This window comes from Miscanthus floridulus, chromosome 8 (genome assembly GCF_019320115.1).
Source record: "Miscanthus floridulus cultivar M001 chromosome 8, ASM1932011v1, whole genome shotgun sequence".
In the NCBI taxonomy this organism is placed as follows: domain Eukaryota; kingdom Viridiplantae; phylum Streptophyta; class Magnoliopsida; order Poales; family Poaceae; genus Miscanthus; species Miscanthus floridulus.
Window position 1 is genome coordinate 188026445 of NC_089587.1, and position 27970 is coordinate 188054414.

General features: G+C 47.2%; 1 protein-coding gene across 1 annotated transcript; it reads left to right on the forward strand.

Annotated features, from left to right (window-relative positions):
• Positions 1–8175: 8175 nt before the first annotated feature.
• LOC136477766 (receptor kinase-like protein Xa21) lies at positions 8176–12737 on the forward strand. Its single transcript, XM_066476024.1, has 3 exons — positions 8176–8313; positions 9016–11893; positions 11997–12737. The coding sequence occupies exons 2-3, from the start codon at positions 9019–9021 to the stop codon at positions 12368–12370; spliced, it is 3249 nt and encodes a 1082-aa protein (XP_066332121.1). The 5' UTR covers positions 8176–8313; positions 9016–9018; the 3' UTR covers positions 12371–12737.
• The last annotated feature ends 15233 nt before the right edge of the window (positions 12738–27970 follow it).

The window sequence follows — 27970 nt, forward strand, 5'->3', positions numbered from 1 at the left end:
ATCTTATCCAAGAAAAACCTTACCATGGGGGGCTTGATGAGAAGTTTGGGAAAACTGTTTCTGCCATTCCTATCTTACACCCAAAAATTCCAATGGCAAAGCATAATCCCAACCGTAATCTGGTCGAGGTGGTGAACTTCATTTCCCCATTCATTTCACATCCTTGTGAAGCTGAACATCCATCACCACCCTCGCCCGAACTCGAGCCATGTCCCTCTGGCCGACATGATATAACCCTACAGAAAGAAAACTTGTTGGCCATGGACAAACTCGAAACATCAACTCTAGAGCTTGAAATGAATGATTCCACAAATGAGAATGAAAGTTCCTCTTTTGAGTTTCCCCGCATTTTGGCATTTCTAGAGTTGATCACGCTTAGTACCATATGCTTTCACGAAGACCACAACCATATCTCACTCCTCGTTTACAAACTCTTTAGGAGGATGGTTGTGGATGCATATGTTTATCACAAATATTGTAGATCTCATGGATGCATTGTGGTACTAACCTTGCAGCTTGAGCGATAATGCTAAATGTTTGGTGGTAAAGCTGGGAACTATACCACCATTGATAGCTGCAGGATGAAGTTCCCGCGGTCAAGCTTAAGACCATAAATGAAGCACTGCCGGGAGATACCCTAGATTATCATATATTATCATAAAAAATAATTTATGATTATCATATAAAACAAAAACCTTTTCTTGTCAATAAAAGCAAGAACATGTTTTCAAGCTAGAATGCACCTTCGGGTATTCTTGGTTGCTAACCCTTTTAGGTTGAGATCAAGAAGAACAAGGGACATACAATGCTCGAGAACATGGGAGCTACATCAAATATACACTCTGATGATCTTTGGTGATGGAACACACTCAAAGGGAGACCCCCAACATTGCACACTTGACTTTTACACAAAAGTCCAAGTGTGGGGGAGGGAGGTGAAAATCTCACTACAAAGTTACATCCACACCAAAGGCCATCTTGGTAAAAAAAGAAAAGAAGAGAGATATTGATGTAAGCTCTGCCTTGCTAAAAAAACTATATAATAAAAAACAATATATGATAAAAAAGAGAGAAAAAGGGAAAAGAAGGAGAAAAAATATATGAAAAAAAGAGAGAAGAATAGAGAGGAGGATTCTCCTCTTTCATACCTTTGTTGTTTACCGCAATGGCCCATGGCCCATGCACACTAACCATGTGTACGGCCCAGCCTTATTGCTCGCCTGAGCTGGACTTCATGCAATCAAGACACCATTGCAGCAACCTCAATGTTTCCATCCTCATATGCTGTCGGTAAGAAAGCTTAGGTATGCAAAGGTAAATAAAAGTTCACCAACTCCTTCACTCATTTTTATCTCCATATGACTTCATCATGCAAAAAGTTCATGCTTCCCTTGTTTTTGTCATAAGCTCTGGTTTGAGTGTTTTCACATCTGCACATGTGGTATACCCATAGGCAATTTAAATTAAGCATGGTGCTTAGGTTAAAATGGCCTGCTTTAATCAAAATTTGACATGGTGTTGAAATTTGATTAATGAACCTTGGAGTATTACCTTCATAAACAATGGAGGTAACTCATGTTGGAGATAAATCAAGGCTATGTTTATTTTTGCAAACTTTACCTTAGCCTTGTTTATGCTAAGTGATAAAAAGTTGGGTGAACACATAAAATGAAATAAAATAAAAATGTATAATAATAATAATAGTAATAAAATAATAATAATAAATCAAAGCATTAATAATTATAATAAACTTGAAGCTCCCCGGTGATCAAACCGGCAGAGCTCTTGTTTGTTTCCACTTTGTTTCTTTTTGTTTGAATAAACAGGTACAAGAATAAGTGTGGGGAGATCTCTCAAGCATAACAAACACACACTCAAGATCTCCCCAACACGTTCCACAACACTGAATGATCCAGCTTGCAGAAGGATGAAACAGATGACTCCAGAGAGGATTGGTTGAACCTCTAGTTTAGCCAAACCATCTCTCACTTCCCGCAGCGCCTTCATCTTCAACGGTGGTTTGTGCAACTCAATCCTCAACTCTCTTGAATTTTGAAGCTTAAATTGAACAAATTCAAAATACAAAACAAATGATGTTCAATCTCCATGCTATCCTTTGATTACATTTGCATACTCTTTATTCCTCGCTAGCATTCCTAAACTTGTGGACAACTCATCATAGGGACCCCATATTATCTAAGTAATTGGAATATTTGATATAGTGGGATGAAAATGAACCTTGCTCCCTTATGCAAAGAACTTGGGATTTACTTTACAAAAGCAAAAATTCAAATAGCATGCTCCTCAATGATGTTCAAATTCCTACCAGAGCCATATCTAGTGCTTTGAGCTTAAAACCTTCATAAATATGCTACTTATTTCTGCATTGAGTTTTGTCAAGTCTTGTTGACCCTTGTTGAGAAAGTTATCATGCCCCCAAGATCAAGATCACGTACACCCACCTATACATGCTGCTCCTACACTAGGAGTAGGCAAAAACATGCTTCCATCCACCAAAAACTCTACTCCTATACTAGGAGTAGACACAAAAAATGTTCGTAAGGAAAATACTCCATGTTTTACAAGATAACTGATCTCTCTCAATATGTGGTTTAAGAGACATGGGCTATGCAAAAGTATGAAAAAGAAAAAAATAATATGGACACATGAAGGTCCAAGAAAAAAAAGGGACACATGAAGGTCCCAAAGTATTGAAAAAAAGAGGAGCACATGAAGGCTCATAAAAAGAAAAAAAGAGAAATGATAGCCATGTCTCAAAATAAAAACCTAGAGAGAGATCTTTCATACAAAAGGAGTATAGTATAGATTTAGAAATGTTTTATCAACACACTTGCACTTCTTGATCTAAGGGTATGACATCTTTCTCCTTGGATCCGAGCTTTCACTCAACAAAATATGCATAGTAAGTATGCCTTCATATCTTTCCCTACCCAAAGATCCATATAAGCTTTTTAGAAGTAGGAAAGAGAGAAGGCAACACTATGATATGCCTTGGTGAGGAACCAAACACATATTTGAGCGATTTGAGAGAATCATTTGAGGAGCTAAGCTATGTTTATATTTTCAAAATCAAAAGAAAACCCAAGTTTCTGAACTGATTGATGCAAGGGGATTTGAATCCATGTTGTTCCATTATTCAATTACCCAAGATAATGTGGTAGACACTTTAAAAGTTCACAAGTGCAGGTGAAGCTTGGAATAACTTGTATGCAGATGTCATATCAAGGAGATGACCCATCTTAGTCCTTAAACTTTACTCGAGAACGAGCAAAGGGCTAAGTGTGGGGGAGTTTATTGGCGGTCCTTAACTCACACTTTTAACCACCAATATCTATATAAAATCCATCCAAATGGACACTAAACTTAGAATTAGGGCTTATAACTAATCAATTCCACAAGTTTTGGTGATTGTTCATTTGCAGAAGGACATGTCGGGATTACATAGGAAAAGAGCCTAAAGTATACAAGAAATACAACATTATAGACACCCGACATGAGCCCAAGGGGGAGGAGGCCCACAACCAAATAAATCAGGGCCCAAACAAAAAGGGAAATAAGGCCAAAACCCAAATGAAATCACCTTTTCTTCACAGAATACCATCATGGGCCAAGTCCAGATGATCATAGAAGCTCACCCACCAAAGGTGGGCTTGATCTAGCCTAGCCAGGGTGTGGCCGCACCATAGGTGTGGCCGCACCACCACTGGCTCCTCTTAGGCCCATCCTTCACAGGCGGTTGCATGGTGGCATGCTAAGGACGGTATGGGTGGTTTCCTATTTTATCTCCCACCAAACCAACCTCAAACATGTATAAAAGAATGGGTAGAGCTCTCCTCATAAGAACATACACAAGAGGAAGAGCACCAAAGAAGTAGAAGAGCAACACCACTCCAATGGGCTTAGGCCCTAGCTAGCTATAGAAAAGTAGAAGGGAGAGATGTGAGGGAAGAGTTCAGGGAAGCGCCGGCCTTGTCGGTGTCTCCCCGCCTTGTACCTTGACGAACACGAGCTTTGTTCCTCAACGGGTATCTTAGTAAGTGTTTATGATTCTTTTGGTTATAAAGTCTTTGAGTAGTTAAGCTATATTTTTACTTGTTTGTGGGTTCTTCGTCTGTCCCCATGGTGGATGCTCTAGTAGAGGGCCCTAATAAAGACGGATAACCCTGATCGCGCTAGAGTAGTAGTCAATAGCATAGACGTGGTGTCTAGGCTAGAGGCTACCTTTGTTTGCCTCGTACTCCACGGTTGAGGGGTAGGCGGCAGGTGGTGACAGCCATGTTCGTCCCTTGTAATCCCCCACATCCGGGTACAGTGTAGAGCTACAGGCCAGCAATGCTTGATAGACCAGGTGTTCACCAGTGCCCGAAGTAAGCAAGTAGAAGTAGAGTATATCTATCCTTAGACCCTAAACCTTAGAAATCCTTCTCTACCCTTTTCAGCTATCCTTGTGTTGTCCATGGACGAATTAGCTAGAAGAAATATCTCTATTCCCTATGAAAATACGATACCCTGAATACTTCTGGGTGAAAGCTACAACGATAATTTCGTATGCTTGCTGATCCTTTTTGTAAACGTTAAGAAATACCAACAGTGCCCTCGCTGAAGCTGGCTCCAAAGGGTAACGGTTCTATTTGCTTGTGGGCTTATAAATAGAGGTGGTGGCCGGCCTTGGCCATTCTCTTGGCACTTCCCACACTCGCTTACACCCTTTGAGAGCTGAGCACACCACTCCACTCACTTGCACACTTGATTTCATCATCTTGAGTGAGATTGGAGAGCCTCTAGTGCATTGCTTAGTGTTCTAGCATCTTGTGGCACTAGTTGGGCGATTTGGGCTGGTGAAGATCTTGTTACTCTTGGTGTTTGTCGACACCTAGATGGCCCGGTAATTGGTGGATCGTCGAGCGGAGGAAGGTGATTGTCTTCGGCTCCAATCATTGTGATTATGAGGGGTTCTTGTGCCTTCCCCGGCGGAGCGCCAAAGGCAACTCTAGTGGATTGCACGTGGCTTGTGGATCCTCATCTTGTGTTGGTTGTGCGGCACTCAGTTGCGGGTTAGGCGTGTGATGCCTATTAGCGCGTGAACCTCCAAGTGAGTGAATTGCCACAACGGGGACTAGCTTGCCGGCAAGCAAGTGAACCTCGGAGGAAAAAATGATTGTGTCATCATTTTCTCCTTGGTATTCTTTGTTATTCATTGATTGATCACTTGTCACGGTGGTATATCACTTCTACCACTCTCTTGCATTACTTTGTGTATTTACCTTGTGTAGTGCTTGTGGTAGTTGTAGCTAGTGTAGCTTTTTAGTTGTAGTTCTCTAACTAGTTTGCTCACCAAGGTGTAAATTAGTGACACAGCTCTTGTGTGATATCATAGATATTAGAATTAGGTAGGTGGCTTGCAACACAAGTGTAGTGCTAGTGTAAAATTTGCTTCGTCATCTTATTTACTAATCACTTGTCTTAGTGTTGTTGTAGAAATTTTTATAGGCTATTTACCCTCCTCTAGCCATGCCGGAACATCCTTGGCCACGGTGCTGACTACCCGTGTTGCCCCTCTCCATCCGGCTTGCATCGTTGCTGCCACTTGTGTCACTCGACGAGCCATGTTCCAGAGATGATGGCGGCGTGCGCCAATCCTGGACTTCGACGACATGAATACGAACCAGGTAGTGAAGGGCGCGTAGCTCAGTGTGAATGACCTCATGCTCCTAGAGGTAGAGCGGTGGCTCGATGATGAACGTCGCGGTGGGCTCGGGGACCGCGATCACCACCTATTGCGGGACGAGGTCCGGGTGGATGCACCAGGCAGCGACGAAGAACTCTCGCAGGTCGTCCATAGCCACTGTAGAAGTCGCTGCCTCGAGCTTGGCATAGGAAGAACCCAAGATACGCTTGGCCGCCGGGATGTCCCAGAGATGCGCCGGAATCCGCGTCATCCTGATGAGGACCTTGAAGCGGAGCGGACGGCTGTGGACTCCCTGCGCTAGTGGCGCTACACTAGCGAGAACGTGGTGCCGACCGGAGCAGGAGCGTGTAGGACTTCCCTCATTATTCCTAGGAGCAGAAGCGGACCAGGAAGTCCTCTAGAGCGAAGCGGGAGACGACGAACTCATTCGGCGAGATGTGGTAGACGCTCTCCAACTAATTCCGCACCTCTACCAGCGAGACGACTGGGTGCGTGCCTCCAACCATGGCCACCAAGGCCAGCGACAGCGCCTCCTCAGCGGCATCCATCGCCGGCGGGCGCGGGATGACAACGACCTCAACAACCGGATGACGTTCCACTACCCCAAAGGCGGAGACGGCGGAGGCTTTGTTGGCAGAGGTGGATCCGCCGGAGTTCTGGACAGACCAACATGGCGTGATGAGGCCTGCGGTGCAGCGCCTGCCGGAGGCACGGAGGTTTCCCGCCCAGTGGAGCAGGAGCGGGCGGAGACCGTGTCAGCCTCAGAGGACGGAGCACGACGATGAGCGCGACCATGGGATCTTGGAGCGCCTCGATGAGACGCAGCCTCCGCAGTACGGACGTTCATCGTCGGTGAGCGAGTCCTCTTGCAAGCCCTTGCCCAGTGGCCGGTGCACCGGCACAGGAGGCAACGCGAGCGGAACTGGCAACGCGCCGTGACGTGGTTGCTGGCCAAGCAGTTGAAGCAAAGACCAACCAGAGCCAGGGGCGAGGCAGCATAAAGCGAGGAGGGAGATGCAACACCCGATCTACTTTTGAAACATCTAGATGCAACACTTGCAACATACGTATGAAGACAGATCCAACACTTAAAACATGTATATGAAACACGTACTTGCAAAAAAAACCTGAAAACATTTGAAACCATTGCGAACATATGCAACATCCAGATAAAACACTTACAACATATGTGTGAAACATATGCAACATTCAGTTAAACACTCTTACAACATACATCTAAAAAAACAGATGAAACATTAGAAACAGATGTTTACAATATACGTGTATAACCATTGCAACATATGCAACATCCTGGTATACTTTTGCAACATCAATATGAAACACTTGCAACGTAGCTCCGAAACATCTACAACACTTAAAAAAATAGATGCTTGCAACGTACGCTTTCAGGCGCAACATCTACTTGTTGCTTACGAAATGGAGGCTCGCCGACATGTGGAGTTCACCGAAGGCAGCCGCGCTGTCGCCGCCATCAACCAGATCGACTCCGCATACCACAAGGCCTGTGGAGTCGCCTTCATGGCCACCACTATCCTGGTCTCCACGTAGGTCATGCAGCCCCCCGCAGCCTTGCAGCCGGCGCCAGTCCCCACCACCACTAGATCTCTCGCCACGCGGTGGATCAGGTGGAAGGAGCAGCAAGGCAGAGTGGGGCGGAGGTGCGCGGCACGCGATGTGGGCAAGCGGCATGAGCGGTGCAGCTGTGCGATGCGGGCGAGCGGCGCGAGCGGGTTGGTTCGTCTGGAGGGGAGGGGACGCTCAGGTCTAATCGTTATCGATAACTAAAAAGAAATATGTGAAATAGAATGGAAATTTCTGAGTAAAAATGGATCCGTAAAAATGGTCGACAAAAAGAGAACGGTCGGTTGGGGTTTCCTGTCCCGTTTTCATCTCATGAACTAGCAATACATAACAAGAAATTAAAATCAATATTACTCCAGTTCCATCGATAGTCACCGCCGTGTGAAGCATGGCGTTGCACATAACTACAGACTGATGCTACAGACATTTTTTTGTCCATATTGGATACCTACAAGTTGACTGGACCGGCAAGTTTATCCGAGATAACCCGTGAACGAATCGTGCCCACACGATACGTTCTGGAACACCGATCATCACAAGGAACCAAATCCCATTTGGGAACGAAAATTCAGCGTCGGTAGACCATTCCACGAGCCAATTTTCGTCAGCAGTGAAACCGCACCAGACAGGTCGCACATCAGCCTGGAATATCTCTGTCGGTTTCCTGCTGAAAAATACTCTGGGATTCGAGGCTGGACACGCCGCAACAATCTTGTCCAGCTCAAACAAGAGCGACGGCGCTGGGCCACGGGAAGGAAGCTGAAAGGTAGCCATGACTGGTCAGTTTGACGGACTCGGGGTCTTCGCTGCAAGAGCGGTCAAGATAAGCTAAGGCGCGGGTAACGCCAATATGCGGATGGAAAGCCAAACTGTTTTTAAACCCCCTGGGGCCTCAGCCAGCTGAGCATCCAGCTCAAACTTCACACACTAGTGCACCACGGGGAGCAAGCCAAACAAGCAGAAAAGGCTGTCGTTACTATTGACACTCCGGCCGAGCAGAGGTCCGCTACTCCTCTCTCCCTTCGTGTTGCATTTTATTTTGCGCCAACTTTTACTAGAATTCTAGTAGTAGTATTACAGAAACTGCGAGAATTTACCTTTGTCCAACACTTCCTTGGCAACAACCAATAGGATAAACTCTCTCCCTTCTTGTTTCTTCGTGAAACTCTTCATGCTTCTATGGTCGTGTACTTGGATAGAAAGGAATGATCTTACCTTTAAAATCCAACCAAGTATAGCGAAGTGCAAGCCAAGTTTTTCCAATTCAACTGACTCTGTTGTTGCATAGGGTCAAGAGAAATTTTGAACCTTCATTAGCTTCATGGATGCAAAATATCTTGTAATTCTGCTCCTTAATTTTTTTTCCTCCTCTTTTTTGTTCGTTGAGTTATTAGTCTCTTCTCTCTTCCCTTCCTAACTGTTTGTTGTATTTGTTCACTTTGACCTGTTTTAATTTATCCAGTAGGGGTTCTTTGCCCCTCCTGTGTCCTTTCAAACAAAAAAAAATACTACTACTACTAGAGGTCTAAACACTTCTGTCTGCAGTATTATAGGAGAATGACGTTTTAATTAGTTACGGGCCTTAGGAAGTTAGGGGCCGTATGATTGCAAAGCAGCTGCGCCGGTGAATGGTGAACATAGAAGCCAAAATGTTTATGAATCTGCGTTTTGCAGCTAACGAAAGCCTTATGTTCTTTAAACAGGCCATGAAATTCAACATGTTTATGCAAATGTTGGTACTGCTGCTGCTGTTTTGCTGTGTTTGTAACATCGGTTGCTCTACGGTCCCCGATAACAGCACGGATGTGGTCGCGCTGCTCGAGTTCAAGCAGGCCATCACCAGCCATCCAGCGGAAGCCTTGAGTAATTGGAACAGAAGCACCAATATCTGTCAGTGGCAGGGAGTTACATGCAACCCAAAGAACCATGGCCGAGTAACAGTGCTCAACCTTGCTGGCCTAGGCTTGTCTGGGGCCATCGCCCCCTCTATTGGAAACCTAACTTTCCTTCGTACCCTCAACTTGTCCACAAATCTATTCTCTGGTCAGATACCACCTTTGGGCAATCTCCACAAACTCCAAATCCTTGATCTGAGCACAAACTCATTGGAGGGTAATATTCCAGATACAATTACAAACTGTTCCAGCCTAAAGATAATATGGCTTTTTGCAAACTCCCTTGCTGGTATAATTCCTCCAAAAATTGGCCACCTCTCCAATCTTGAAAATTTTGACCTTAACGTGAATAAACTCACTGGGATCATCCCGTCATCAATCCAAAACATCACCGGCTTCACTATACTGAAATTGGGCACAAATCAACTTAGCGGAATCATACCTGATAGGTTTGGAGGACGAAACCTGAAGTTCCTTGATCTGGGAAGCAACCTATTGGACGGTGTTATTCCTGACGCACTTACAAACTGTTCCAACCTGATCCTCCTTCGTCTCTCTAGAAACAACCTTAGAGGTATTATTCCTCCTGGGATAGGTTCTCTTACCAAAGTCCGACAACTTGACTTTCACAGAAATGGACTCTCTGGGGGCATTCCAGTAGGCCTCGGTAACATCACCAACTTATTTGGAATTGATTTATCAGAAAATCAGCTGAACGGGCCAATTCCCGGCAACTTTTGGCATTTGCCAAACATACAGCAGTTGAAAGTAAGCGAAAATAATCTATCAGGGAGGATCCCACAAAATCTCTCTAATTTACCATATCTTCAGGAATTATCATTGGCGTACAATAAGATAGGCAACACATTGCCCTCTAACATTGGCGATGCCCTCCCTAGTATCAACAGTATATATTTGTCATGGAATATGTTTGAGGGTCCCATTCCAGCTTCCCTAGGAAATGCTTCAGGGTTAACAGTACTGGATCTGTCCAATAATAAGTTCACTGGCCAAATCCCAAGCATATTCGGGAAACTTTCAGAGCTGTCTATTCTTGACCTTGAGAATAACACGCTTGAAGCAAGTGACAAATCTAGTTGGGAATTCTTCCAGGGCCTGACAAATTGTAGATCTCTACAAATACTTTCAATGTCTAATAACCATCTGCAGGGGTTCATACCAAATTCGGTCGCTAACCTGTCCACAAGTCTCACAGAACTTGCAATGGGTGGAAACTACCTATCAGGAATAGTCCCCTCAGGCATTGGAAATCTGAGTAGCTTAGGTCAACTCGCACTTGATACTAACAATCTTACTGGTACAATAGAGGAATGGATAGGAAAGCTGACAAAGCTACAGAGTTTATCTCTCCAGGGGAACAGTTTCACAGGGACAATCCCTCCCTCCATAATCAATCTTGCGCAATTGACAGTTCTGTCACTTGCACAAAATAAATTTACCGATCCCATACCTCCTAGCTTGGGAAACCAACTTCAGCAGCTGTCAAACATGAACCTTAGCTATAACAATTTCCGAGGGATCATACCTGATGAGTTTGGTAACCTTCAACAACTCGTCGAACTAGATCTTTCATCAAACAAACTCAGTGGAGAAATACCTGAAACTTTGGGCCAATGCCAACAGCTAGTTACCATTCAAATGGGTCAAAATATTCTAACTGGAAACATCCCAACCACCTTCAGTAAACTATATGGCTTGAGCATCCTTAATGTTTCCCATAACAATTTGTCTGGACCCTTGCCAGCTTTCCTAGACAATCTAAAGCTTCTCGAACTAGACCTATCTTACAATAGTTTCCAGGGAGAAATACCAAGAAATAGTGTATTTGATAATGCTACAGTTGTTTCACTCGAAGGCAATCCAGGGTTGTGTGGAGGAGCCATGGATTTGAAAATGCCTTCATGCGGTGGTGCTTCTAGAAAAACAAGAACCGTAAACTATCTGATCAAAATATTAATACCAATATTTGGGTTCCTGTCACTTGTATTACTAGTATACTTTTTACTAGTTGGGAAGAAGACTTCAAGAAGAGCATATCAATCACAGCATTCTTTCGGTGAGCATTTTGAGAAAGTTACATACAACGACTTAGCCAAAGCGACAAGGGACTTCTCAGAAGTCAATTTGATCGGGAGAGGAAGCTACGGTTTTGTGTACAGAGGGAAATTGAAGGAAAGCAAAATGGAAGTGGCTGTGAAGGTATTCAACGTTCAGATGCCAGGAGCAGAGAGAAGCTTCTTGTCAGAGTGTCAAGCATTGAGAAGCATTCAGCATCGGAATCTTCTCCCCATCTTAACTGCTTGCTCAACTGTTGATAATGTAGGCAGTGTATTCAAGGCTTTAATTTATGAGTTCATGCCTAATGGGAGCCTGGATACATGGTTGCACTGCAAAGGGGAAAAGGAAGGTATAAAATTTCTAAGCTTGACTCAAAGGATTGGCATAGTTGTCAATGTAGCTGACGCATTGGATTATTTACACCACGACTGTGGAAGGCCGACCGTTCATTGTGACTTGAAGCCCAGTAATATCCTTCTGGATGACGATATGAATGCTCTATTGGGAGATTTTGGCATTGCACGTCTGTATGTTGATCCTCAGTCAGCATGGGCTGGTTCAATTAGTTCGATTGGTCTCAAAGGGACAATTGGATATATCCCTCCAGGTACTGTCAACGTTCTCCCTCCTCATTTTTTACGAGGCACTATTATAATTGTATTTTGTATAGAACTTACACGAATTACCTTTTTAAACATTTTCATATTTAGAGTACGGGGGAGGTGGCCATGCGTCAACGTCAGGGGATGTGTACACTTTTGGGATAGTGCTATTGGAGATTTTGACAAGCAAAAGGCCGACAGATCCTATGTTCACCGACGGATTAGACATCATCAGCTTCGTGGAAAACAGCTTTCCGGATCAAATATTTCAAGTTATTGATGCCAATCTCGTGGAAGAATGCAAGAAGTTGACTCAAGAAAAGAAGGTGCCAGAAACCGAGATCTACCGATGCTTGGTGGATCTGCTGCAAGTAGCCCTTTCTTGCACGCGCTTGTTATCATCTGAAAGGTCCAACATGAAGCAGGTAGCCAGTAAAATGCATTCCATCAAGACATCGCAGCTTGGATGGAAACATAAGTAGCTCTGCAGTTGGTGAATTAATTGAAGGAACCACTGCTGAAAAGTACATGTACAAAACAGCATTTGATTTCCCTCTATTAACACAAGAATATAAATTCAGCATAAAGGACCGAGTAAACAGCTAGAGAGGAAGGGCGAAGAGGTGAATGGAAACCAAAATTCTTCAATAAAATTAGGACCTATGTCCCAAATTTAGTCGACACATCTCTCTTGTTAATCATCAATCAAGGTTACTGTTAGAATAGAAAACGTGCCTATCACGCCTGTACCCCACTTGGCCCATGGGCCTGCCTATCCTGGCTCCCCATTTGCCTATATGTACTCAACATGGACATTATCAATTGACTGATCATTCTCTCATTCCTTTCCAAATACGCTTACATGGTATCAAAAGAGGGTTCGCTCCTGCACCCTCCACCGCTTCCGCAAACCCTAGCTGCCGCTACCCGCGTCATCGCCGAGCTTTGCTCGCTGGTCGCCCCTAGCCACCGCTAGGCTTCTGCTCGCCGGCCTCCCCGCTGCCGCCGCTGAGCCGTGCTCGCTGGCTTCCCTCTCACCGCGCTCTCGTCGTCGATCGTCGCTGCCGCTCCTATGGCGCCCCACCCTCACCCACGCTGAGCGCGCCACCAAAGATGCTCGATAAATCCATAGTAAAGGCATAAAGATAAAAGTTATGCATATTGACACACAGAGGATAAATCCATAGTAAATACATAGACTTGATAACTTGGGACAATAACGGGTGACGTAGATTCATATGATAATCCTACTACAAAGTTATAGAAATACCATGGCATATAAACTTACCTATAGCAAAGATTAACTCTACATTTATGCATAAAGGGACATCTCTAAGGAGGAGCATAGCAGAAATATAAATTCCTCCATCGTGACACAGGTCCTACTAGTCCTACATACGGGAGGTGGACTACAGAGAATCAACGACACTGTCACCCTCGCGATCTACCACACATTCCGGAATGTAGGGTGCATCCGTAGACAAAACAATGTTTAAGCACCACGCTTACACAAGGTCGGCTACTCAGCCGGATCGATCAACTAGGCCAAGCACTCTGCGATCCTATGCATGAATAATATTCGACTATTCTAAGCATATAACCAAAGTAAACATAACCATGTAGATAAGAATATGACATATTAATAAGGGATAATTGTCTGTTGGACATCCAAAGTGATGATCATTTGCTGGCGGACATCCACTTTGAAGCATTTTGCTAGAAGACAGTATGGTTCGGTGAAATTAGGCCACAGGACACCATGGACCAGTTGCAGCCGGTTGAGAAGAGAGAAAATTTTGTTCTGAACATCCGGTGCCTCTGAGCCACGGTTGGGTCCGCCCCTCTCCCTCTTAGTGATGCACGGGTCCCACCTGCCATCTTCTTCTTCCTCCTCCTTTTCTCCTCCTCTCTTCTTCCATTATTGAGCAGCAGCCACCGCCGTCGACCAGCCCCGGCCACGCAGGCGCACGGACGAGCTGGCGCCTGCCGCTGCCATGGCCATGCGGGCTGGCGGGCGAACTGGCGAGAATCTGCCGCGACCACGAGCGCCACGTGCGAGCAGGCGCCCTCGCTGCTGCTGCCGGCGATAGGAGCGCCGCTGTGTCCGTGGCTGGGCACGTGCGGGCACGCGTGCTGGTGCTCGGCCGCGTCATAGCCGCGTAGGACAAGCTGGCAGGCAAGCGGACGCGGGCAGCGGCGGCGGCGTGAGCAACCGGGCCCGAGCAGTGGCAGCGCGTATCAGGCAGCGGAGACGGTGGCCCGGACAGCAACGGCGCGCGGCAGTGAGCTGCAACGGTGGCGCGCAGGAGGCAAGCAGTGGCGGCGGCGGCGTGAGCAGCCGGGCCCAGGCAGCAACGGCGTGCGGCAGCGAGCTACAGCGGGGAGCGCTCTCAGCAGGCAAGCAGCAGCGAAGTGAAAATGTCATGCATGTTAGTCAACTAAAACCGATCGAGTGATTATAAAACTGGGATTAGCTTTGCACCGTGGCCATGTTGAGGAGGATATGGGCCAGTTAATCTCGTCTGTTGATCCAGAGATGATCTGTTTGCGTGCATTACTTTCTAATCTCTAGTGTATTTCTGATTTTTTTTCCAACAGAAAAGGAGGTATTTGACGTAAGCATGATGTCATGTTGACATCACTCTGCAGCAGCGGGACAGCCCCGCTTGGCCTGCGTTCGGCGTAGCGCCGCTACGCGGATGCGTGCCCGGAGGGGTCGCGCAGGGACCTGCACAAAGCGCCTAGCCAAGCTCAGTACCCGGAGGACGTTGGAGACACCAGCGGCATGGCACCTGGCGTTAGCGTGCTTGGCCAGCCGTGGGGAAGACCCCGATTTGAAACTGAGAGAAATCCTTGCGTCTTAGAGACTTAGACTCGAATGGCGATCTCGACGGCCGCCGACGCTTAGACTCGAACGATGATCTCGACGGCCGTCAACGGTTAGACTCAAACGTCGATCTCGATTGCCGCCGGCGGTCTCGACGGCCGTCGACGCTTAGACTCGAATGTCAATCTCGATGGCCGCCGACGCTTTGCGAGCTGGACGGATGGAGCCACGATGTCACCGGAGAAGACCTGGCCAAACATCGATCTCGATGGCCGCCGACGCTTTGCAAGCTGGACGGATGGAGCCACGACGTCGCCGGAGAAGACCTGGCCGAACATCGATCTCGATGGCCGCCGATGCTTTGCGAGCTGGACGGATGGAGCCACAACGTCGCTGGAGAAGACTTGGTTGTGCGTCAGCGGAAGTTAGCTAGCCTGCCAATCCACATCGAGCATCAGCCTTGCCTTGTCGCCGGCCAATTTCATTTTTTGCCACGCCGCCGCCATGGCCGAGCTGAGCAAGCTCGCAGCCACTGCCGCGCGGCCACTGGTCAGCGGAAGAAGAAGGAGCCAGGGGCAAAAAAAAGACGCCGAAGGCGCGGTCCCAGGCATGGAGCCGTGGACGTCAGAGGCGCAGGCCCGGGCGCTGGGGGCGCGGCACCGAAGCAGGCCACCGGAGGCGCGAGGCTGAGAAACAAGAGAGAGGAAGAAGAAAGCGGCTGGGGCAAGAATGTTATTTCACCACTGTTCTCTTTCCTCAACCGGCTGCAACCGGTCCGCGGTGTCCTATGGCCTAATTTCACCGAACCAGAGTATTTTTCTGGTAAAATGCTCCAAAGTGGGTGTCCACCAGCAAAGGACCATCACTTTGGATGTCCAACAGACAATTGTCCCTATTAATAATGAAGTCTCACAAGATATGAAAGTGAACATACAAGGGCTTTACCAAGCCTCCAAGCCTAGATCCAGAACATGAGCATGAGCCTAACTCGACCCTAGCACCCGAGCTACTAATCTACTACATTGGAAAGCTCTAGACTTGTTCCTCCTTGGTGTCTGGATTGCTTTCTAGAGGGGTCTGTGTAGCACCTGGTTTTAAGGACAAAACCAGATACATATTATATGTGAGTTCAGAAAGTCAAATCACACATATGGTTACAAATAGGGGTAATATTAAAAGACAATGCATGTTACATAACGTATTTATTACAAGAAATACAACCTTGGACAACAAATAGCGGGAAGACAACTCCATCCTTCAGGCGAAAGCTTCAACACCACAGGGATAGCTAACTAGTTGATCACAAGCCTAACTCATCCATACTCTAGCAATCTGGTACCCATCCAGGATTTTTATCTAAGTAGTAAAAATAAAGCAAGCGTAAGTACATATCATACTCAACAATATAACATGGGGTTTTGAAGCTAAAAAAGAATGACACTGGTTTACTATGGTTCGCATTTTAAGTCACAATTTTAACACTAAATTAGCATATAGTTGTGCTTAAGCCCCAATTAAACCACATGATCATATGAAGCAACATTTTATCTCATAATTAATCATCAACATAGTAATCCACTATTTTGTGAGTTTTCTGAGCCGCTTGTGATCGTGAGCATGGCTGTTTTAACAGTTTTACACTCTGCAGAGGTTGTACACTTTCACCGTGAGTCGTGATTCCCATGTGCCTAGGGCCTGTCAACCTCCTAACACTTCCAAGGTGAGCAGGCAGGGTTGAAAGGTCCTTGTTTAGTTTTGGTAATTGAGTGACAACCTAGGTGGACTAATTGTGTTTAATGTGTGATACACAGGTAATTAGTCCACAGGTACACTTGTGTGAGCAACTCATGCCATGGAGGTGAAATGGCTTGGATATGTTGCAAAGCTCACACATGTGATGATGGAGCTCATTGCATATGAGACATGACATGGAGTCATGTGACTACAGTGGAGAAGATTAAGACAAGACTTGACTTGATGGACCGATTGCAAGCGTGAAGGGCAAGTTGGAGGCTTTGGAGCGATGGACCGTGTGGCGGTGAAGCTTGAGCAAGACTTGGCATCGATGGACGAAGGCAACGGTGAAAAGCAAGTGAAGTCAAGATCGATGAACCAATATGATCACGTGATAATATGAAGTGGATCATATCATTTGTGATTGGTTGGTACATGTGTTGCATCAACACCAGAGGAGATGGAATAGAATGCGCAAGGCAAAGGTATAACCTAGGGCATTTCATTTCACCGGTCATAGGTGTATAGAGAAGTTTATGACTGGATTTAGGATAGATGGCCGTACTATCAAGATGGGCAAACTTGTTTGCATATCGATCATCTAGTGCCACTTGAGCGATCTAACTTTACATACATGTTAGGATCGAGTGGCGTGGCAAGAAGAGTGCTAATCCTTCAGAAAAATGGTTGTAAAAATGTTAACACACAAGCATATGGTGGTGTACACTTGGTGGTTGTAAGGGACCGTGACGCCTAAGAGGGGGGGTGAATTAGGCAACATAAAACTCTAACTCTAAACTATGGCCCCCTTTTTCTATCATTAGCAAAAACCTATGCAAAATATAAACTATCTAAATGTGCAACTACGGTTTTGCTAGTCTGTTGCTATCTCTACAGCAAAAAGGAGTTATGCAACCTAGGTTCCAAACCTATCAACTAGCCTATCACTAAGCTAGGAAAGTAAAGCACAAACCAAGATTGTAATGTAAATGCGAAAGCTAAAGAGTAAGGTAGAGATATGCAAACTCCTATCGACGACTCCGGTATTTTTACCGAGGTATCGAGAAGCGTGGAAGCTTCCTCCTAGTCCTCGTTGGAGGCCCTCGCAAGGAATCCAACGCAAGGGCCAAGCTCCCGGTCGGGTAAGTCCGTGGATAGCCCCGGGCCTTCCCCACGCGCAAGTGGGTCTTCGGTGTGCATTCTAGCAAGCCTCTCCCGGACCGCTCCCCGCCATCTTCACTATCAAGCTTCTGGCCAAACCGTCGTGGGCCTTGTTCCCTTCGGTACATGGTGGCGGCCACACCACAAACATGGTTGGTGTGATCTCGCAAGACTACAAGCCCCTCCGATATACAACAATGGTGCGCGCAAGCACCAAGTGATAAGAGGTGTGCAAACCTCACTAAACACTAGGCCTAAACCTAGAGCAAGCGCATAAGCGGTGGTCTAATCAACCTAAGCACTTCACAAAGTACATACGCTAATCACCTAATGAATCACTAATCCCTATGCAAGTGGAGATCACTAAAATGGTGTATCAACACCCTTGGTATGTTTTCTCAACTCTCCACTACTCAAATGGCTGGTTGGGAGGTCTATTTATAAGCCCCATGAAGAAAGTAGGCGTTGGGGACAAAACCCAACTTTCTGCTACTGACCGGAAGCTACTGTCGTCCTGACTAGACGCGTCCGGTCATCTCGACCGTTAGAGCACGCGTGTTGATCGAACTCTAGGCCGAGTCCAGTCTTACTCGATTAGACACGTTCGATCACGCTGGCGCTGCTCTGGAACCTCTCTGGACTCGATCGGATGATGTACTTTATGCGTCCGGTCGTCCCATGCTGCTGCGTCTGGTCACGCTGAAAACATTGCCGTGATGAAGAATAGTGCCATCGATGCGTCTGGTCACTGCTTCGCTCACCGTCCGGTCACAGCTGCTGACGCCTGCTGTTGTCGAGCAACTGATCGAACACGTCCGGTCCCTATAAGGGCCGCATCCGATCACCTCTACCGAGCTCGTTTCTTCACGATCTTGCGTCCGGCTTGGTTCCCATCTTTGTGCTTGGACTATGCTTGATATCTTGGGTCTTCTCTTGTGCTTCTATGGTCTTGCTTATGGTGTTGATCGTGGGATCATCATGTCGCATTCGTCCAAGTCATGTCTTGCACCCTATTGAACTACAAAACAATTACTTGCAAATTCATTAGTCCAATTTGGTTGTGTTGGTCATCAAGCACCAAAATCCAAAGTAAATGGGCCTAGGGTCCATTTTCCTTACAATCTCCCCCTTTTTGGTGATTGATGACAACACAACCAAAACAAGCAAATAATAAAAATTTTGGAATTTAAAAACTATTTACTTGCTAGGATGTAATGCAAATGGCAAGGTTATATGATGCTAAAAGATACCACATGTAAGCTAAAGATACCATATGTAAGCTAATGCATACCACATGTAAACATCTTTGGAAACTTATCTTGCCTTTGCAAATGTCCCCATATGACATTATGGATTTAAGCCTCCCCCTAACTTCATAATCCACTATTCTCCCTTTCTCGAACCATTACCACTTGTAAATTATTATGATCGGGCTTGCTTTTGGTCCTACAAATTCTCCCCTTTTGGAATCAAACACCGAAAAGGAAGACATTAGTAGCACAAGGGAGGGTCAAACTTTATGATCCTTTGTATGTGGAGTGGAATAGCTCACAAAATTTGACTCTCACATTACATAGACTAAGCTCCCCCTAAATATATGCATACATATGATGGAGAATGTAGTTTATGCATAATTGGCAAATTAATGCTTAAGGGAGTTTAATCTATATAATGCATGGAGAAAGCATATAAATACCAAAGTGAAATCAACATGATGGTATTGGTTTAGAAATACCACATGTGGAAACCAATTTGATTTATACCACTTGCAATAGGTGGTGGATATTTGAAATATGATGCTTAACTCTAGGGACTCCATTTTCCTTGCAATGAGATTGCTACACACATGATAAGCTTGAAAAGGTGTTAGTCTCAAAGCATCCAACTTGTAGAGTAACCTCCCCCTAAATTTGTGCACACAAGTATGAAATACTTGTAGGAGACATGCACATTGATTTTAGAATAAAAAATACCACTTGAAAGATGATATCACATGAATGTGAGAATCATTTTTGAAAGTGATATTCGGGAGAAATTATCTACAATTTGGACTTTGGCACATATTAGATGAACAATTGTAAAACATGCTATGTGTCGTGCTCCTAGACAATTTAAACCATGTAGGTTTGCTCCAAGGGTTAAGAGTGAGACCGAGCAAGCCTACCATAAGATATACCTAGTGTATGCATGACAAAGGATTTAAGCATGCAAATGCAAACCTAGGCATGAAAAGGAACTAGATGCTAATTGAAATTGCAAGAAATTAAATCTAGTTACCTAACATGGGAAGGGGATTTTGGGTCCATAGTGTTCACTAACCCACTTGGCAATTGACATGATCCAATGTGATGCACCCCATGAAATGCACCCATACTTTGCCAAGTCTCCAAATACCCCGAAGTCCATCGGACTTCTCACTTCCCTTTCGGGATCCAAACCTTCTTGGTGCTCTTCATGTTAAAAATGATTTCCTTTGTGTAACACCCTGGTGTTACATTGAATGTTTTGCTAAAACTTTTCGTAAGCATCTGAATTATGTGCATATGTGTATGACAGGCTTTATAATCAATGTTTGGCATTGAAACATTTTTACAAAACGGGAAAGCGAATGTTATGTTTCGTGTCACATAACGTGTTTATTATGTTAATCGAATTCTTGTTAAAACAAAATGTTACAAAACGATTTTGCGAACGGCGATAAAAATGTGCGGTTGAAGACATGGATGGCTAGCGAGTACATCCCGGGGGTCGGGTTTGGGATTCGACGCGAAACCATTCGAATCGACGTCCTCCGCGTAAGTTTTAGAAGAGGTCGACGAAGCCATTTTTGGCATTGTTTGTAGAACAATTGGCTTAAGGAGTAGCGCAATGTCGCGACTGTGTTTGATGACTCGTTGTACCCCTTTGCGCATCCAGCAATTAGCTTAGCGTTTGGGACACGGCGTACGCGTTTTCTAACCGCTTTAAAAACAGTGCACGACCCTAACTGAGTCCTGAGCGCGGTCACCACCTGCTTGCCAGCGCGCTCTGCCGCACAGGCCAGAACCCACCGCCGTGCCCGGCTGCGCTCACTATGCCGTGCGCGCGCATGACCTGCGCGTCTTGGCCGCCTGCCCCACTGCTGCTCGCCTCGCCAGCTGACGCATTGTGCCCTGGCCGCCGGCCGTGCTCTGCCAGCGCCTTGCCCTGCCCCGCTGTGGCCGTTGTCGCATCGGGTCCCGCATTCGTGTCGCCAGCGACTACGCTCGGTACCACGCCATTGACTTCCTTGGCTGCTTGCGCGTTGGACAACTGCCTGCTTCGGCCGTCACCTCGACATCGCGTCGCGGTGTCCGTTGGCTGGCACTACCTGTTGTGGCGCCATGACGCGTCTTGTCGTTTGCTGCAGCGGCCGTGCGGATGGCTGTCTGGAGCACGTCCTGATGCTCCCCATGGCCAGGCATGTCGGTACCTTGCGTTGACATCCACAGGCGAGCCATGCCGTGCCATGACCTCCCCTGCCGCCGTTGTCTCCATGCCCGCCATGACGATTTCTTCCAATTCGCCGTAGTGGTTGCACCACGTTTCAATTGGCTTTGCTTGCAGCTCCGTTAGGCAGCCGGTCATCCAACCTACCCTACCGCGCTGCCATTTCTCACCTCACTGTGCTCCAATTTTGACTTACCGCGCCACCGGGTCCATAAGTCCGAGCCAACGCCCTCCATCGATGAGCCAGTCCCACAGTACACCTCGTGGCGATTCAGTGCACCCACTGTCTCGCCATGTCCTCCAGAGCATCCCGCGCCCCGTAGCCATAGCGTCGCAGCAGGCCAGCCCCACCACCACGGTAGTGCCACCGTCCGGCACCACCGCACCACCGCGAGCTCATGTGGCCAGCCTTGCTCAGACCGCCTCCAACCTAACCGTCAGCGCCTAGGTGTCGGTGAGTACTCCCTAGTGCTCGCGCGCTCATGTGCTGGCCTCGCCTTCGCTGTTGCTCACGGGAACGAGGCCGCCCTTGCAGGTCAGGAGCCACCGTCGGGGAGGGGGTTCGCCACTGTGCCTCTGCTCGCCGTGTTGCCTCTAGTAGCTTCGACTTGTCGTCAAGGTACCTATCAACCCCTTAGGTAGACCATAGAGGTTCGGGTGAGGCCGGCGTAGTCGCCCAGTGCCGCGCCATCGCGCCGGTGCGCGCCCTAGGTGGCTAGGGACTTCACCGCGGTGAAGACGTAGAAGTCGGTGGGTGCTGCTGTAAAAGTGTAGACTGATGAAATAGTGACTTAGAGTTGGCTGTGAATTCATTGTTGTTTGGGGGTGTCCGTGCATAATCGCCTTCGCGCGCAGGCCGTCCCCGTCGCGGGCCGTTGGCTAGCTAGGCCGCGCCTCGGCGTGGGCCACGTGCTGGCCAACCGTCGCACGCGGGCGGGTTGACGCGCTGGGCTGAGCCGCGTGCTTGTGGGCCGAAGTAGAGGATTCAGTTTTCCGTATTTCCTGGAATTAGAAATGCTTATTTATTTTCTGTTATGAATCCAACTTCGATAAATCGTAGTAAATGGCATGGTTGTCCAAAAATAGTGAAGCTAAGTTTGTTAAGTTCGCAAAAATGTCATCTACCTGTTAGTACAGTTAGTTCACCATTAGCTGTTAGGATGGTAGGCTCATAAGATTTAAGTAGAAAGCTTAGCGATATATCGATCAATAATTGCAGGATTTGTTGTGGCAATCCGACTATAGCTTTAGCTTTGAAATCGTTACAGTAGGTTCCTTAGGCATGTATATACTTGCTGTAAAATGGGTAGCCGTAGAGCGAGTCGTTTAATGGCATAGTTCTTATCCTTGCTTTAGTGTATGTATCGTAAACTGGCATTAGGAGTAGGAGTATCCGTAGTCACCGAAAGAATGTATGACACGTTCATACTTGTTAGTAGCGCTGGTACGTAGCTTAGACTTTCGTGGGTAGATCTCACTTAGTAATTTAATAGAGGTACTTTTGCATTGAGAATTGCTGTTGCCATAGTGTTAATCATTGCATCATCATTTCATGTAGATCACGAACAGGTAGACTTCGTACCCGTCGGTGATCCGGAGTACGACGAGGTGATCGAGGAGTACGAGGAGCTCTTCGCACAGGAGGGAGCCCAGGAGCCTATTGGTACTGACTTTCCTGACCCAGCACCTGCCCAAGGCAAGCCCCGGTGCATAACCCCTATTTTTAAATGATCACTGAATATATTTATATGATATGCATTTACGTTACAGGCATTTTATGGAAACTACACGCATAAATATATCCACCATGAGTCCTACTAGTACAGGTCGAGTAGCTGCTATGCTCAGGATGTCGGTAGCGTGAGTAACCTGCCTTTACTCGCAAATAGGTGATTAAACTATGATATCATGATGAAATAATGGAAAGGAAAAATGGTGACCGGACAGGGATGTGGTTTTGGTACTGGTGGGTATGAGGGGTTGTGTCCTGCGGCCAACAAGGCATAGCGCGGTTACACTTTTTCCCTGTCTGTGTCGATTAAGGACCGGTCGTTGCATATGACTCTAGGCAAGTCACAGACTATTGTCCCGAGCACATACTTGGGTATGGGCGCAGGGAAGACTTGCTGCTCTCTTGTCGCGGATCCGGCTCTTTCCAGACCGACTGATGGGAAGAGGAGGTGGTGGAGGTCCTTGCGCCGCACTGAGTCCGGGACTTAGAGGCGGGGGCTTAGAGTCCAAGTTTGGACGGGGACCTGGACACCCGGGACAGGAGAGTGGTGGGTTAGTCCTGCTTGTGCCTGGGGTACAAGTGGGGCGTGTGTCTTCGGGGCACCCAGCTGGGTACATTGATTCGCGAATCGCCGGGTTATCCGGTACGGCTTGTCTGCGGTTTAGCACCGTAGTAAGAACTGGAAGTGGAAAAAGGAGAAGGAACAGTATCGATTGCTCAACTCTTGCTTGAAAGTAGCACAGGTGCTTATATAGATTGACTAGATAAAAACTTAATACGGCTGATGATAATAATGTATAAATAAGGACCCACTATTAGTACTGCTTTTGGCTAAAAGAGAACCAGCAACCATAAAGCCTAACATATTCCTTGGAGTCGGGAAAGTATTCCCACTATCGGAAAAGTCTTGCGAGTACATTGTGTACTCAGGGTTTATTTACCCCTGTTGCAGGTGACGCTTGAGGAGTTCCTTGTGTGGAGGATCCATCTGGTGGGCTCAAACGGAATCCTCGTTATCTTACCGCTAGATGTTATCTTTTAATATTCCGCTATTTATCATTCCGCACTCTGTATTTGGTATTGTAATAATGTACTTTTAAGAAACTCTAATGTATGAGATGGACTTGTGTTGTAACTCGTTTTCATTATTGGATCCTTGGGAAAAATGTGGATCTTTCGGGTTCTCCCTCGGGGTGTGCCCGACGGACACCGCTCGTTATAGTTGCTTTCGGGGTGCTTAGTGTCTGGTGGAAGACGAGCGCCTCCGTAAGTACGCTATTTTGGGTGGTTCTGCCGCAGTTGGTACCAGAGCCAATAATGGTCACGAGTTCCTCACTCTTTTACAAAACTAAAAGTTTGACCAACAAAAGTTTGCGAAAAATAGGATGCGATTAAGTGAGTTATATAAGTATAATGCCCTAACTATATGGTATATCTAGGATAGTGGCACTGGTTTTAGCTAATCAGTTTTCTGCAGGTACACTGACTTACGTTGCGTAAGAAATCGCTTAGTACACGGAAAGTGAGTGTACGATGTGCCGAAAATTTTTACGAACGCCGCTATATTCCGGCTTGAGTGAACGTATAGGTTGGAGCATGCATCATATAATAGCATCTTACTTGAACTAGGAATCCCCTTTCACGTATAATGAAAGTAGTAAATTGGTAGGACTATCTAAATGAATACTTTAATAAATGTGCTGCCATATCTTTAATCCCTAGATTCTAATCGGGAAGGTGTCCTAATGGATGGTTCGTCTCTCTTACAGATGAATCTGAGGTCCGGACGGGGGAGCACCAGTTCGGGAGCGGCCAACGAGGGCCATGGTGATAGTGCTCGGGCCTTTGAGCGTGACAACGAGGGAGCTCGGGAGGTTCCACCTTTGGTTCCTCATCCTTTCCTGCCACCGCCACCGCCTCCGCCGCTGTCCGCTGCGGAGGTCATGGTGGAGTTGTTGGCTGCTCGTCGGGAGTCAGCCGCTGCTCGTCAGGAGACTGCTCGTGCCTTGGAGATTATGGCACAGGCCATCGCGGGTCTCGCCCGTGGAGGCCCCAGAGGCAACGGTGGGAATGGGGGTGGTGCTTGCCGTCCTGAGGGACAGTCCTCTTACCAGGACTTCCTCAAGACCCACCCACCCACGTTCACACCGTTGGACGATCCATTGGAGGCAGAGCACTGGCTTCGCACGCTGGAGCAGAAGTTTCGGCTGCTCGGACTGGCCAACGAGCAGAAGGTGCACTTTGCGTCCCAGCAGCTTTTGGGGTCTGTAGGTGCCTGGTGGGAGACTTTCTAGGCCGCAGAGCTGCCAGATCATCCGACAACGTGGCAGGAGTTCTCCACTGCCTTCCGCGAGTTCTTCATACCTGCTGGCATTATCCACCAGAAGGTGACTGAGTTCATGGAGTTGCATCAGGGGAGCAGGACGGTAATGGAGTATGTGAACCAGTTCAACCACTTGGCTTAGTATGCTGGTAGTCCGGTGGACACGGATGACAAGAAGAAGGATCGCTTCTTTCACGGTCTCACTCCTGCTCTTCAGGAGAAACTATACCTGGGGAACTATCAGACCTTTGGGGCTCTGATGAATGCCGCCATTGCTCTTGAGGGTTTTCATCGGGCATCTCAGACAGATTGGAAGTGGAAGCGGGTGGCAGCTGGCTCCTCCAGCCACCCTCATACTCAGAAGGTGCAAATTGTTAGGCGGGGGCCCTATCAACCATCCGGCGGGCCTCCGTTCTGGTCACCCCAGCAGACATCATAGACTTCCGCTACTCAGTACAAGGCACCTCAGCAGCAGGTGTAGCCCCAGTAGACTCAGGGACAGCAGGTCCCACCTTGTTAGGGATTTGGGAACAAGCCTGGTGCTTGTTTCAAGTGTGGCAAGGATGGCCACTATGCCAGGGAGTGTCCTTAGTAGCAGACAGCTCAGCCCTCTCAGCCGTCTACAAATTCTAGGCTTATTAAGAGGACTTTCATCAAGAGGAAAGTGCCCAGCAGATCTGGTCAGGTGCACTTCATGGATGCTCAGCATGTGGTGCAGCAGGAGACAGTTATGGCTGGTATGTTTACCATTGAATCCCATCCAGCTTTGGTGTTGTTTGATTCTGGTGCATCGCATTCCTTTATGAGCATGGGGTTTGTAGAGCGGCACAACTTATCACTATTGGCTATACCGTATGCCTATAAGATCCGCATTGTGGGTTCTCAGATGTTCATCAATACCCGCAAGGATACAGTAAGTTTGGTATTAGCCACCCACACTTACCGTCTACAGTTCATGATAATGCCTGGGCAAGGCATTGATGTTATTCTTGGAATGAACTGGTTGTGGGTGTATGGGGTAGTATTGGATATGAAGCAAAGAAGTGTAGAGTTACGGCTTCCATCTTCTGAGGATAGGATGTCTCTCATCATACCCTTAGAACCGGTCTTACCTGTTGCTACCCATGCTGAAGTCGTTCCTGATCTTACCTCCATTCCAGTAGTATGTGAGTTCCCAGATGTTTTCCTTGAAGATCTTCCTGGATTGCCACCAGACCGTGAGGTAGAATTCTCCATTGAGCTTGAGCCTGGTACTGCTCCTATCTCTAGACGTCCGTACTGCATGGCTCCAAGAGAACTAGCAGAGATGAAGAAGCAACTGGAGGAGTTGATGGACAAGGGTTTCATCCACCCAAGTTCTTCACCATGGGGTTGCCCAGTGATTTTCGTGAAGAAGAAGGATGGTACTCTGTGGATGTGTGTGGATTACCGCCCCCTCAATGCGGTAACAGTTAAGAACAAGTATCCCTTGCCCCGCATTGATACTTTGTTTGATCAGTTAGCTGGAGCCATGGTGTTCTCGAAGATAGATCTCCGATCGGGCTACCATCAGATCAAGATCAGGCCACAGGATATACCAAGGACAACTTTCTCTACTAGGTATGGGCTGTATGAGTACCTAGTGATGTCTTTTGGGGTGGTGCTCGCCGTCCTGAGGGACAGTCCTCTTACTAGGACTTCCTCAAGACCCACCCGCCCATGTTCACGCTGTCGGACGATCTGTTAGAGGCGGAGCACTGGCTTCGCACGCTGGAGCAGAAGTTTCGGCTGCTCGGAGTGGCCAACGAGCAAAAGGTGCACTTTGCGTCCTAGCAGCTTTTGGGGTCCGTAGGTGCCTGGTGGGAGACTTTCCAGGCCACAGAGCTGCTGGATCATCCAGCAACGTGGCAGGAGTTCTCCATCGCCTTCCGCGAGTTCTTCATACCTGTTGGCGTTATCCACCAGAAGGTGACCGAGTTCATGGAGTTGCGTCAGGGGAGCAGGATGGTAATGGAGTATGTGAACTAGTTCAACCACTTGGCTCAGTATGCTGGTAGTCAGGTGGACACAGATGACAAGAAGAAGGATCGCTTCTTTCGCGGTCTCACTCCTGCTCTTCAGGAGAAACTGTACCTGGGGAACTATTAGACCTTTGGGGCTCTGATGAACGCCGCCATTGCTCTTGAGGGTTTTCAGTGGGCATCTCAGGTGGATTGGAAGCGGAAGCGGGTGGTAGCTGGCTCCTCCAGCCACCCTCATACTCAGAAGGTGCAAATTGTTAGGCGGGGGCCCTATCAACCATCCGGCGGGCCTCCGTTCCGGTCACCCCAGCTGACATCATAGACTTCCGCTACTCAGTACAAGGCACCTCAGCAGCAGGTGCAGCCCTAGTAGACTCAGGGACAACAGGTCCCACCTCGTCAGGGATTCGGGAACAAGCCTGGTGCTTGTTTCAAGTGTGGCAAGGATGGCCACTATGCTAGGGAGTGTCCTCAGCAGCAGACAGCTCAGCCATCTCAGCCATCTGCAAATTCCAGGCTTATTAAGAGGACTTTCATCAAGAGGAAAGTGCCTAGCAGATCTGGTTAGGTGCACTTCATGGATGCTCAGCAGGTGGTGCAGCAGGAGACAGTTATAGCTGGTATGTTTACCATCGAATCCCATCCAGCTTTGGTGTTGTTTGATTCTGGTGCATCGCATTCCTTTATGAGCATGGGGTTTGTAGAGCGGCACAACTTATCACTATTGGCTATACCATATGCCTATAAGATCCGCACTGCGGGTTCTCAGATGTTCATCAATACCCGCACGGATACAGTAAGTTTGGTATTAGCCACCCACACTTACCGTCTACAGTT